General features: G+C 34.0%; 1 protein-coding gene across 14 annotated transcripts in view; it reads right to left on the reverse strand.

Moving 5' to 3' along the window:
- PCLO (piccolo presynaptic cytomatrix protein) overlaps nucleotides 1-14,139 on the reverse strand; it is a 386,610-nt gene that overhangs the window by 149,555 nt on the left and 222,916 nt on the right. For all 14 annotated transcript variants that reach the window (XR_011539448.1, XR_011539449.1, XR_011539444.1 and 11 more), the window contains exons 7-9: nucleotides 11,875-14,050; nucleotides 6,389-6,525; nucleotides 319-409 (exon numbers count right to left, since the gene is read on the reverse strand). Coding sequence is in view for 6 of the 14 variants with exons in the window: in XM_070617309.1 (XP_070473410.1) it covers nucleotides 319-409; nucleotides 6,389-6,525; nucleotides 11,875-14,050 (2,404 nt within the window). In the remaining 8 variants the exon portion in view is untranslated. The remainder of the gene's footprint in view (nucleotides 1-318; nucleotides 410-6,388; nucleotides 6,526-11,874; nucleotides 14,051-14,139) is intronic.

Raw genomic sequence — 14,139 nt, forward strand, 5'->3', positions numbered from 1 at the left:
AACCAGCAACCATATTACTCAATAGAGCAATAATTATGGAGCTTTGCAATGCCATGTACATTTTAAAAAATGTAGTTAATGAAAAAAATGATCTAAATATGCACCATCTAGTAATTTGTCATATTAATCATCATGCCATTGTTGTCTTTTGTGTTCAAATGTATAGCCTGCTTACTTTTTGAAATTTTCCAAAACAAAATTTTTGACATAAAAAGATGGTGTTTTCTAAAATTTAATGATTCATCTAAACTGAAATCCAAATACATATTTCAATCCAACATTAAAATAAAAAGGACTAGATTATTTGATTTCCTTTACCTGAAACTGTGTGATCCTTAGAGTCTCTCGTTATTTTTATCCTTGCATGAGGAAAGATGTAGTGCACGGTCTTCCCGTTCATCTGTATAATCTGACATACATGTGATAAGGTGAAAAAGCAATGTTAAAGACATTTAAAATGCAATATACAGACTTACGTTTTTTTAAAAAAAGCAGATTGATTCAATCAACGAAAAAGTCTTAGAAAATTCTTAAATGATGACACTGTAAGCCTCTTCCACTATATAATGATATTATTGGCTTCTGAGTTCATTACAGTCTTCACATTTATAACCAATTTCTCTTGCAAACTGATTTGTTGTCTTCGGGAACTCCATGAGCACATGTACAGGTCGAAAAGGATGACTGTTACATCAGTAGTACATAGTCAATAGTGACGAAAGAAGATAGAGAACGTATACGAAAAACTGACAGGGCTGATTTTGCCCTGGACAGCCTAGAAATGGAAAGGTAGGGTTAATTTTCAGCAATTAAGCGCTGCGAGGGGAGAAAAGCCAGAGAGGATCTTCTCCCTCACCTGTCTATCACTATGCTAGGACTGCTCTGTACTTGTGTTGCTTTGGTTTTATTGCAGAATTGTGCTTTTGCTGAGCACATCTACTAGAAATTTCAATGTACACTGGATGCTGAGACTAATGTTCTATAAATAAATAAAAACTTGGCTCATTCTAATACTTTCTGGACTGTTTTTTGTATGCAAAGTATGTGTTATTGATGGCATTATTTCTCATTTACTGTTGACGTTCCTTCGGGTAGAAGAAGCAACGCTTAAAGCTATTGTTGCAAGTCTATGATTTCAATTCTCGTTACTGAGACTTGAACATGAGAATACTTTAGACTGCATTACCTCTGTTTCCACCTGGCAAAAAGAGATCTGAAACAAAAATAAATTAGTGAATCCAAACTTGTGCTTTATATTTTATGGAACTTTGTTTTCAAAAGAGATTTGTGAAATAAAGAAAGATAGAAATGTAATATATTCATATCTATATTAATAGGAGTTTATTAGTATGGAATCTTGTATCTGTCATCTTAGGAAAAATTTGGACTAAAATTACAAATGAAACACAGTTTAGTAAAGATACATTCAATACTACCCATTTCAATGTTTAAGAAACGTATGGGAATACTAAACCAAAATATTAAATATAATTTAGAACCAAAGAAATGTACATTTTGTGAAGAAAGATTCCTTGGAATACTTATGTGGTCTTAATGTGCCTTTGTAAACTCAGCTGTAAAACTGTTAGAATTTTGGATATTAAAACTAAAATATATATTAAAAAAGTGTAAGCTTAAATGATAGCCTTTAGTTTTTATTCTAACTTCGGAAAAGATTAAGCTGCATCAGGCCTCTGTTGAAGAGAAAACACTCCCCAAACAACAGCAGGATCCTGTTGTCAGGAATAATATACGAAGGCTGCAAAGTAAAACTAAAATATTGTTTGCAAGATTATAAAAATATTATGCTCACAATAATCAGTGAAGCTGGATAATTCAGACTAACGCTAACTTTGTAAACCACTGAAAATCTTATTTCTATCCACAATAAGAGTATACATTTCCTTCTCTCCTCTCCACTTGCCTCCTGATCTGTCTCTCTCCTTCCCTTCTCTCTCTTAATTTTCCTCCTCTGCCCTCCCCTCTTCTTCTTCTGTATTCCTTTTTCCTTTCTTTCTCTCTTCCCTCCCTCCCTTAATCTGTATTTAAAGATTTTTATTTTTTCCTAAAAATTTAACTGTGTGCACTGAAAATTCTACAACTGTTAGACATAACTGAACTTTGCTTTGGTACTGTGGTTACGTCATTAAAATGAGTGGATATTATTTAATTTTATTTCAAACATCTTCTAATTTCATGTATTATTTAACAATGATTTTTAAAAGACCTGGCCAAAAATAAACTAAGAAAATATAATTTTGACTTCTGCTATTCTTCCCAATTCTCCAGACTATGGAGAAATTGATGTAATCTCACAGTACATCTATTGCACAGTCTAGAAGTGTAATCAGACTTTCCCAATTTTTCATCAGAGTTTTATCAGCTAGCCAGTATCACCTTTTAATTTGTACCTATGATATTAGTAGAAGGGATGTTAAACATCTTCATCTCCACGAATGTTGCTTTCAGAGCATCTCATAGAATCTCTTGTAGTTTCAGCAACTGTCTACAACCAGCTTAATGAATTCACTTAATAAATAAAAAGCATTGAACTGCCATAATTATAATCAATGTGACCAAGAGTCTATAGAAAGCAGGGGTATCTGTCTCCCATGTATGAACTAGTGGGATCTTGGCTTTCTCCTAACCATTGCAGGTGAAAGTTGAGAAAGTCGTCCAGCAGATGGAGGTTCAGGGTAGGTGTTGCTTCTGCCAAGTAAGGGTAGGAGCAGCGCCAGAGGGCAGGACTGATGTCAAGTGTGCCCTATACCTCTCCCCAAGAGCCGGGTTTCTGATACCATTGTCTTTTGGTGATTCTGCATTGATGGAACTATCACCTGCATGCCTCCCAGAAAAAGAATTCTCTCTCTTCTCTACCCACAAATATTTCAGAAGAAATTATTTTCATGAATTGAGCCTTCACACTTATGATATATTCTCTTGTGTTAATATATATTTTATTTATACAGACATTCATCCTTTCCCTCACTTAAATAACATGCATGCTAGCTGCAAGGTAGAGAGTGCCTTTCTGCATTCCAAGCACTGTACTAGGTGCTGTATATAACACATGGTGGATAGACTAGAGAGCTCCTGCTATCTAGGAGCTCACAGCCCAAGACATAACACATGGAGCACAAAGGAAGAACATGTGTCCCAGTTTTGTGGGGAGGTGGTGGTGGCAGTGCCAGGGAAGTCTTCTTGCAAGATGGGACATGTACCTGGAGACCTGAATGATCAGTAGGGTTAGCTAAGAGAAGAGAGGAGGAAAAGTTTTCAGGGAGAGAAAGCAACACATTCAAAGGCCCAGAATAAAGAGAGTGGTTCTTTCAGAGGAGCTTAATGTGCCTCAATATAACAGTTGCTTGGGAATTGCAGAACGTGTAGGCATTAGTGTAGAGAGTGGAGACATTTTGTACTAGTCAAGAAGTGCCGACCTTTATAACCACCTTGTGAAGGGTATTAGCCCTATTTATAGATGAAGTCATGAAGAAAAGTTTAAAAAGGGGGCGGGGGAATTAGGTGACCTGCTCAATTTACAAAGCAGAGCTCAATTTCCACTGAATAGTGCAGAGGTTAAACATCACAAATATTTGAAAGGAAACAAATATGGATTTGCAGATTTGGTTTATTTTTATAGTTAATGTGATTTTGAGTCTAATAAAAATTTCAGATATATTCTATCTAATGTATGTTGCACATAAAATATTTTTAAAAACTGATAAATTACAGTTTGCATTAGTCAATTTAGTTTTATTACTTTTGCCTCCAGAGCATTTTATGTGCTAAATTCTTGTTATACATAAGTTTCCAAATGAAAGCATTTGGGTTTATTGCTTCCAAGAGCCTGATACTACCTTTTTAAGATTAGAGATGCAAAGAAGTGAATAAAACAAGAATGCCATTTTGCTATTCTCTCTAGACCAAAATACAGTATGATGAGTTAATAAGAAAGCATTTGAAGATAAATATTAATGCAAAAAAGCATGAATTTTGAACTTTATATAAATGTTACTAAAGCATATATTGTCTTCTATGTAGCTTCTGTTTAGAAAAAACCTTAAAGAAAAACAAAGAAATTATTGTCACAAAAGCCAGTGTATTTGTTACTTTGTTTGGGAGAGGTTGAAGTTTAAAATCTGAAAGGAGCACAGGGGTTTCTGGGGGCAGGCAATATTCCCTTTCTTGGATTGTGTGGCGTTATATGCCTACTCACCTTATAACTAGTTTATAATTCTATATATTTGCAGTTTTGATAAGAGTATATGTAGTTTTTTGTGTTAGATATCAAAATAAAAATGTAAAAAATAACTTCTAGCAAGAAAATATATATTACTGTATTACATTTACCCATATGTAATTCTAACAAGAATTCTTACATTTTCTACTTTATAAAACATGCAAGAAATTCTTTAAATGATTCTCAGATATACCCTTTGCTTAATTTTGGCATTATATTGGTCTCTCTCTCTATATATATTAAACGTGATGGTGCTATGTTTTCAGTTGATCAAAACCATAAATCTGTAGATGTAACAGAAAGTTAGGAACAAAAAAATGTCATTAGGGATATTATTTCATCTACATACAGTAAATAGAATTTTAGAAAATATTTTTTGAGGTGGACATAGATTACTTTAAAATGTATCCTGAAAGAATATTAGTTAGATAAACTAGCTGAGCGAGACTATTCTGAATATCCATGGAAATGGTAGTGTTGAAAAGTAACTCTATGAAAGTTATTATTTTTTAGATCTCTAGGTTATAGATTTCATGTTATTAGGATTTCTTTAAAGGATTTGTGTTTTCATTGACTTGATCTAGGTTTGTGGGAAATACTAAACTTCAGAGAAACAAATGAGATGAGTAAGATATAATGTTAAGTAAGTCATTACAGAGAGATTTTTATAATTAAAATACATTCAAGGAAGTTATTTGCGGCTGACAAATTTATTTTTTTAGTAATTAGATAAAAGGAGGCAATTTAAAATTTTTAAACATGTTCATAATGATTTTTTAATTTTCTTACTCCCCAGTCAGATCTAATTGATGAGATTGAAATACAACTATAGATACAATTTTAAAGAATAACAAGAAAGCTAAGAAAAGTATAATAGTCTGATGCATTAAAGTGAAGTACAAAGAAATGGAGATATATTGACATATGTTTGGAGGTAAACAATCCTAAATGAAAAATTTATTAAAGATATCAAAAACTAAAGAAAGACTATACATTATACAGAGAAGAATGCTAAGATTTCTGGAAAATATGATAGTATACAGAAAAACAAAAAATGAAATTGTGAGAAAAGGAAATTCTATTTAACAGATAGAAATTTGGCAATGAAAACTGAAATTGCTTAGGAAGAAATCAAATCTGAGAGCATAGATATTATCTTTTATAGTACTTGTATATGCAAAAGTCTTTTCCTTTATACCTAATGTGACAAACACTGAGTTTAATTATAGTAAGTTCATATGGTTCTTCTTTGTTGTTTGAAATGTAATTGCCATCTAGATCAATGAATCACTAATCGGACAGGATGATTTAGCAGTTAATGTATGTGAAATAAGTCAGCTATGTGTTTTGAGGCTGCTTTAATGATCATGAGTACACAGCGTGCAAATATCCGATCCCTTAAGACAATCGATTTAAGGACACTTGGGTTGCTAGAGGAATCTCTCGCAATTTATCCAACTGTTAACCTCCCACAAATATTGCAAAATTCAATTCAAACATCATTTTTTCTAAAGTGAATAAGATCATGAATTTTAGTATCATATTTGTCTAACTGTGAAATGTTCTATGTTTCAGTGTCTTCATCTATAAATATATATTAATTAATAACGCCTATTTTGAGTTGTTCTGAAGATAAAATCCAAAAATGAATGCAAAACAAACTAACACTTCCAAATCAAAGGCTCTAAAATATGAGCTCCCTTCTCCCTGATACGAAGGCTTCTCTGTCCCCAGCTGACTTGGTTTGGTCATCCTCTTATTTGCTATTTCTTAAGGCTCAAATATATTGCTATTAGAAAGCATTAATATTACCCATATTTGTTTCATCCAATATTCTGTAAGCTCTTCAGGAGCTTCATGTATTCTCCTTGTATAGCAGTGTTGGGTATGTTTTACACACAATTATCTGTTGGAGGAATGAATGTCTTAAATTGCCTGGTGGAAGCATCACAGCTATGCTGTAATGTTAATCAGTCATGGCTGATGCAGTAAGGTACTCACTACTTTAAGTTACTGAAAAAAAAAATCAATTGTGAACTTGATTGACAAAAGTTCCATGCATTCTAGGATAATTGAGACTGTTCTAGGGTGAACTTTCTTTCTTTCTTTTTGGTAAATCTAAAAGAGATTGCTCAATATAGCACTTACTTGCTCTTGATGTTGACTGAGCGGTCTAGAGTGGACCAATCTTTCTGGCAGTTTTCGATCCAGACCATGTCCATTTTCCAAACAAGAATCCCTGGGTTTGTCAAACCAATCTGTTTCTTCACGACGCAGGTGATAGGCTTTGGAGATCAAGGAAATATCAAACATTGCAACCAACCAACTAATGAAGATGACAGAGGGCAGTGGATGTTCTGAAGTAGAAATGTATTCCAGGCTTGCTACCCATTCATGCATTTCAAACACAACTCCCAATAAGATGTGAAAAATCATTTCCAATATTATCTTAAAAATTTTGTACAATGGAATAACCTAGACGAAATGATGTACACAACTGTTCAACCCCTCAGAGCAAAATAAAACAAAATTAAATTTTAAATCAGGAGAAAAAGAAATTTAGATAGTGATTAAATAAATAAATGAACAAGTGAATATCCCTCAGAAGTCACTCTATTCAACCTCAATTCATTAGTTCCCACTTGCTCACCAATCCCCAACACCCACCATCCAACACTAAAATCTATGGAAAATGTATTCCTCGGGTATGGAAGATTCTGTCACCTCCCCACTATCATATCAACCCAGTACTAATATATGGCTGCTGGTTTTGAACACCAAGTTAGTATTTTTTGAAAACATGACATTTCAATGACACTCATAAATAAATGGAAACATTTATTTCTACGAGGATCCCAGGTATTATTGCTAGGAACATGTATGTCATAATCAACTGGTAACCTAATATTAAAAATATAACTATTAGAATTTCTTATTAAAAATTAAGCAATTTTTTGTGAGATCACAGATTTAGGAATTAGACTGAAGAGATGACTGACTACTTTTTGTAATTATAATGTGACAAAACTTGACATCTTAAAATACTTTCTTGAAAATGCAACCTTATTTAAGTACGTGATTATTATTTCAAATTTTTGTCCCATTCAGTTCTGTGTACTTCCAACGTCTTTTAAAGCTATTATTTAGTGACCAAAAATTCTATTTTACCTAACATATAGAATTTGAATCTATGTAAAGTTTTATTCTCTGTAAAAGGATCCCCAATTAATAGTCTCTGGAAGAATAGTGTTGTTTCCTAAATGGCAGATGGAGCAGCCCTTCTCAAGTGCTCACAACGGAAGATGTGTTGATGCTATCAACCTATGCTTTTCTGAAACTCCTGCTTCTACAGTACCACACTATTGAGTTCTCTCTATCTCACTACAGTCTTCTTTTTCTGTCTACAACTTTGTCTTCTTTTCCAAAAATTTTTCCCCAGACTTTTTTCCCAGGCAATTTCCATTATTTCTTTACCAGCAGGGCTGGCAAACCCACAGCATATACACCACTACTCACCTCTACACCTCCTGTGATCTTGGTCAGTGCTGCTCATTAACTGCAGCATTTTCCTCCAATAAATACAGAATGATAGATGGTGTGTCATAATTTAGTCAGTCTTAGATTTGAGGAAATATAGTACTTACGTGGTTTATGGTTGCAAATGTACTGGTCTGATCTCCCCTACTAGACTCTAAGCTGCCCGAAGGCAAGGCTTATATCTTGTTTTTTTCTCCCCTCAACACTAAAAACAATGAATTGCAAACACCACAACATTCAATAAATATTTGGGAAATGAATGAAACACAGAAAAATTAGTCATCAACTAGAGAAAGAAGTTAAATGACCTAATTACGATAAGCACATTTTAAAATAAATATTAATTTGTCCCTTGAACCTCGTTAGTAGTTACACAATCTTTTCTCACAACCCACTTGCTATTTATTATGGTTTTTCGTAGTTTTAATGACACCAAGTGACTAATTTATGAAAAAATATTTAATGTGATCGAAATTTGATAAATACATACAAAACAAACCCATTATTTGATCAACAGTCTCTAAGAACTTATTAGACTATCCCCAATCAAACTAACAATATTTTTTTTACTTTTTATATACCTTTATTATATCTTTCTCATGAAAAGGAAAAACATAATCTATACTAATTTTAATAAATGCGTATCTTGGATAACATAGTACATGATTTCACTTGAATATATAACTTTGCTAATTCATTTGAAATACAGTCCTTTAAAACATGTTTCCTTGGCTGTGTCTATACAAGTAAGGCAGAATCTCAACCTGATTCAAATTTTGTCAGTTTATTTCCAATTCTGATTATATACTTTGATTGTCCATTATTTCTTGTAACTCTTCAAATGATTAAATTAGGACCTCTACCACTTTTTGCAGAGGAATTTACAGATTAACCAAGAGAACCAGATTGAATGAATCTGGTTTTTCCCTGGATTCTGACCTCATCATTTACAGCAAGTTGTACATAAACACTAATTTTTTATAGCTGCAACTGTCTGATCTGCCAAGGTACATCTGCACTTTAAAAATTAAATTTTATAATAATAATAACATTTCCAAAGTAGTTTAAAGAATGTGCTGGAGATTAACATTTCCCTTATTTAAACTGATAATATTTCCTTAAATTCTTAAATGTAAAATCTAAGCAAGCTATTTTTGGGTCTAGAATTATACACAAGCAACAGTTACATGAATAGTTTAATTCTATGCAGTATCAAATATTGGTCAAATATTTTTTTTTAAAAAAAGACTATATATACTGAAGCTTTTTTCCCCATAGAATATTCTTTGAAAGAATGTTTTCAACAAAATATTTATGGTTATAGAAATAAATATAACTTGACAGTTTCTAGCTTAGCTTCCCTCCAATCTGCTCCAGAGGAAAGGCCTCCTGCTCTGTACTTATTCAACTAACCAGGCATGGACATCGAGCAGTGGACTTCAAGCCGATGGCCACAAATGTTAATCAACGTAAATTATGTCTAACCTAGATTTCACCTACATATGAAAAACATTGTATAGTCTATGACCTAGAGTCCAATTAAATTTAGAGAAAGCAAACAATAAACAGGATGAAATTAGTTAAATTTCCTTTGTCTACATGATACTAAATAGCCTGCTGGAATGTTATACTTTTCAAAGTTACCTGGTGTCATTCAAATACAGACATAGCCTATGTTTGGTAAAAATTTACTTTAAAAATCCCTAATATTTCATGAATTCATAAATGTCATGAGTTATGTAATTGGGAAAAATATATTCTACTTTTTCCCTTAATTACTCAAGGAATCCAAGATTTCAAAAGAAAAGTAGATCATTGCTTACTAGAAGAAAACCAGTATGTTTATGCGAAACAAAAGCAAAGAAAATACATAACATTTTAAAATGTACATCTTTTAAAGATAATCACTACAATTCACACACATAATATTACATACGTAATTCAATGTGTTATAGCTGTCTTTTGTCTAATTCTATATCAACGTGATTTTTATGACTAAATTTGCTTAACTTTTAAACACAGCTTAATTGTTTAATTTCATCTAAATTTCATTTTGTTTACTTCCTTGATATTATCTTTACACATTTCATAATTTTGTATGCTGCATGATGTCTCAACATCCACTGTATCAAAACAATTCTTTTCATATAGTCTTTGATGACTATGAGTACCCATGATCCAAACATACAAATGAAAAATAAAACATTTGGTTATTTTTATATGGTTATATGTAAATAAATGCCACATTTTAAAATATCTAGAAACATTGGTAGGTCTGGCACCATGCTGACAAAACATCTGTGATTAATAAATGCATTTGTCAAATTCTCTCCAGATACAAGCTCGTCATGTACAAATAGCATTTAGGTGTTTAGATATGCCATAGATCTGTTAGGTTTTGTTTTATTTTATAAAACATGATTTATTTTATGAAAAATGATTATTGAAGAGCCTTTTTATTCTTATGCTAGTCATTTCATATATATAAAATGTGTGTAAAATGTGGATTGTGAAAAAAAGTAAAGGAAAAATTAAAGACTGTTTCCACATAATACCATGACTCTTGTTTAACTATGCAGATTCACTCAAACAATTGGCTAAATAAAAAAAACATACAGAGTGCTTTATTTAATTAACTAATTATCAATAAAAATGGTCAATCCAATAGACTATAGAAAAGAAAACAAATCAGAAACTGACTAGTCTGTTAGAATTTCACTAGGAAAAGCAGTTTCTCCTCTTTCAGATCCAGTGATTACTTTAGTTTAGTCTAGATTTAAACTTCTAAAATTATGGTGGTGTCTAGATACAGAAGCAGAAAGGAAATCTTTTTCATGAAAACATATTTTCCTGTGAGTCCGCAGGGAAGAAGTCAGATTTACAAGGGGAGATGTTATGTCAGCTTAGTGCTTTCAGTCCCCAAAAGTATGAAGTAATAATGCTTTTATTTGATCAGAAATATTTTATTTCCAGGACTCAAACCACACCTACATTCAAACGTAAACCACAGAGTGGGGAGAAAAAAACCCCAAGAGTCATGAGTCCTCTTGGCACGGGCGACACTCTCCACATCCTTGGCCCACTCCTCCCTCATCTTCAAAACAGACTTGGACTAGAGAACTCACTAAAATCCTTCTGGTTCTACATGATTAAACAACAAAGACAAAAATATCATAGACCCGCTTTTAGTTAAGTATGTACAGTAAGTATTGGCTTAAATCACTCGTTCAATATGAAAAACTAGCAAAACAATTTAGAGCAAAAAAATGGCATGATGCCAAAAGCAAAGCCACGGAAAAGGCTAACCAGGCAGCCCAGGAGGTCTTCAGGTCCAAACAGCTAAATTCACAAAATTAGTGTACAAATTTTCAATAGCAAAATGTAAAGAATACTTCATACATACTGATAAGATTATTTATTGTCAACATCATATTTAGCGCTAAGTATTCTAGTATGTCATGCAAAATGTACAAACTTGTCAATTATGATATTCATAATGAGAGAGAGATAAAATATGAACCTTTTATTTAAGGAGAACTATAAGATTCTATATTATACTAACATCAGGGACTTATCTGAAAGTTCTCAAAAAGAGAACATTCTCGGAATTAGTGAACACTGTTCTCACAAAAATGACATAAATACTTTTCTATTACAAAGTCTAGCAGAATAGTACTTAATATCTCTAAACCTTAATAATTTCACAAACTGAAAGAAACTGATGAATAACTTTAAAAGTGCTTTTTAAGAAATAAAAGAGACATACAATGAAAAACTTTCCAACTATGGATTTAAAGGATGACCATATTTTATTGACATAATTTTTTGATAATGGTTTTGGAAAAGTGGACACAAAACTAATCAAGCAATCAAGAAACAGAACAATAAAATAATAAACTAAAAAGAAATAAAGAAAAGCATGCTACAAAATCTATATACAAGATAAAATTTCCATTTACAAGAAATAAAATTGACATAAACATGCAAAAGATACACCAAGAAAAGTAGACTATATCCTTGAAGAAGGAAAATTAAACATGCAGAAAAGTAAGAGTTTGAGTTTCGAGAGTAACTAGGTAGTTTGAGGCCCAATTTACCTTCACTGTCTGACATGGCATGTTGGAAGTCATCCATGATGAATGCTATGTCACGGTCATAGCCTCGAGTCCGTGATTCTTCTCTCATGTGTTGCTGAACTTCAGGCAATGAGTGACTTGATCCAAACTGATCCCTGGTGTCTGCAGATATGGGTGGCAGGGGTCCAGCAGCAGCCCTGGCCATTCCCATTGGCTGGCCAACAGGACTGAGTGGACTTTCTTCCTCAGAATTCTGGGCCACAATTGGTATTCTTCCTCTACTCTGGCTAATTGGCAAACTGGTAGGCTTAGTTCTACCAGAAGGGGATGCATGACTAAAGGAAACATCTAGAGCTTCAGCTTCTTGAGCTTTCAGTCTTAGGGAAGAGCTGGAAGAGTCTCTTTTAATTGATAAATCCAGCCCATAGACAGAGGAAGGTCTAGACCTGCTGCCACTACCGTAGGGCTTGTCCGCTTCCTCCTGCAGAGCCGACCGGATGGTACTTCCTAAGGTGCCTAGTCCAGTGCCAAGAGATGACCCCATAAATTTTTGTTGGTCTGTAATATTTTTTCTGAGGCCAAAAGTGATATCATCTTGAAGAAGCCTTGCTCTGGAAGAAATGCCACCAATAGACGAAGTGCTAGAAGTCATATAGCTCGAATAATCAGGTTCAAGGTCTCTACTTTCTTGAATAGGTGAAAATTTTGACATTTTAGGGTCAATTAGTGATTTCTTATGTTTTGACTGCTTTTGATAAAGGATGGCTGCGGGTAGTTGTTTTGCTGCTTGTTTTTCAAGTGTGAGTCTACTAATGCTATACTTTTCAGATTTTGGAAAATGCCTATAGCTAGTATCGGCATGGTAATAATGAGAAAGACCAGTAAGGTGATCTAAGCTCTCTGCTCCTCTACGGAATTCCTGTTTAATCTGATGTTTCAGAAGTTTTAACTCATAAGGATCCTCCATTGGGTCTTCCTCTGCTTTCACATAACTATGCAATCTGGAGGAAGTCTGCAAAGGTGCTAGGAAATCTGTCACTTCTTGAGATCTACGTGTTTCAGTGGTTCGAAGGAGACGATCTGTTTTTGACAGATCCTTTTCATGAAAGCTAAACGCAGTGCTTAATGCTGCTGTTTCTTTGGTAATCTCTCCAATGTCATCAATTAAGACATAATTTCGTGGAGTATGATGGTCTATATCTGCATAGAAAGAATCTGCAGATATGCTTGATATTGGACTGCTTGCCATGCTACTTCTTTCCTCCAATCCTATTCTCAAGTCTAAGCTATTGTACTTACTACCAAGATGGGAAACAGCATATGTATTATCAGTAGAAACAGGAGCTATCATCAGTGGTTGGTTGCGAATCACCTCATAGTTTGAAGTTATCTTGGGCTCCAAATACAACGTAGTTTGCCGTGGCTTTTGTTGTATCACCATCATCTGTGATGGTAACTGATAAGAAGGTTGTGGAGTTGGTGGAGGTTGAGCTTCAGGTGTGAAGGACATTGTTGCCACAGCTTGGAATGTTGGCTGAGTCTGGTAAGGTGAAACTTGCTGATGATACAAAGTTTGTTGCTGAAAATGGGATTGTTGGGTGTATGGGGTAGGTGACTGGGTAGGAGGGGCAGGGGAAGAGTATTGGTATTGCGTATAAGGACTCGTAGGAGGAACTAGTTGAGATTCTGTTTGGGTTTGTGGTGGTATAAACTGGCTGAATTCAGTTTGGGGAGCAGTTCTTGGTCGCTCTATGCCATGCTGGCTTTCTATTCGGGTTGGTCTGCTGCTGCTCACCTCACTGTCAGACATGTAATCCCGATCCTCGGCTACTCCCTGGAGGTAAGCTCGCTCTCTCTTTTCTCTCTCCTTTAGTAATGCCTCTTTCCTCCTGTTAATCCCCATTTCCAGGTACCGTAACTTGGCATCAATCTCCTTTTCTTCCTCATCAAGTTCTGCTTGTTTCTTTCTAAGCTTTGCAGATTCCCTCTCCACAAGATCAAGCTCTCTGTCTATATCCTGGAGAATCTTCGCTCGTGCCATTGTGTTGGTTCTGCAGACCCTCCTCCTGGAGACTGTGCCCATTGTGCTATATGTCGACTGAGTTCCTGCGGAGGTCTCCTCAGGAGGTGGATTTGGAAGAGTTCTCTTAACTTTTTTCTGGGTGCCAGAGGGTGTCATGGTTTGAGAACCTTTTGTCTATAATTAAGTGAACAAAACATAATACTTTAATATCAAGGAAAAAAATAAAAGATCAAAAAAATTTCATAATTTAACATTGAAATAAA

Source organism: Equus przewalskii, chromosome 4, assembly GCF_037783145.1.
Source record: "Equus przewalskii isolate Varuska chromosome 4, EquPr2, whole genome shotgun sequence".
In the NCBI taxonomy this organism is placed as follows: Eukaryota; Metazoa; Chordata; class Mammalia; order Perissodactyla; family Equidae; genus Equus; species Equus przewalskii.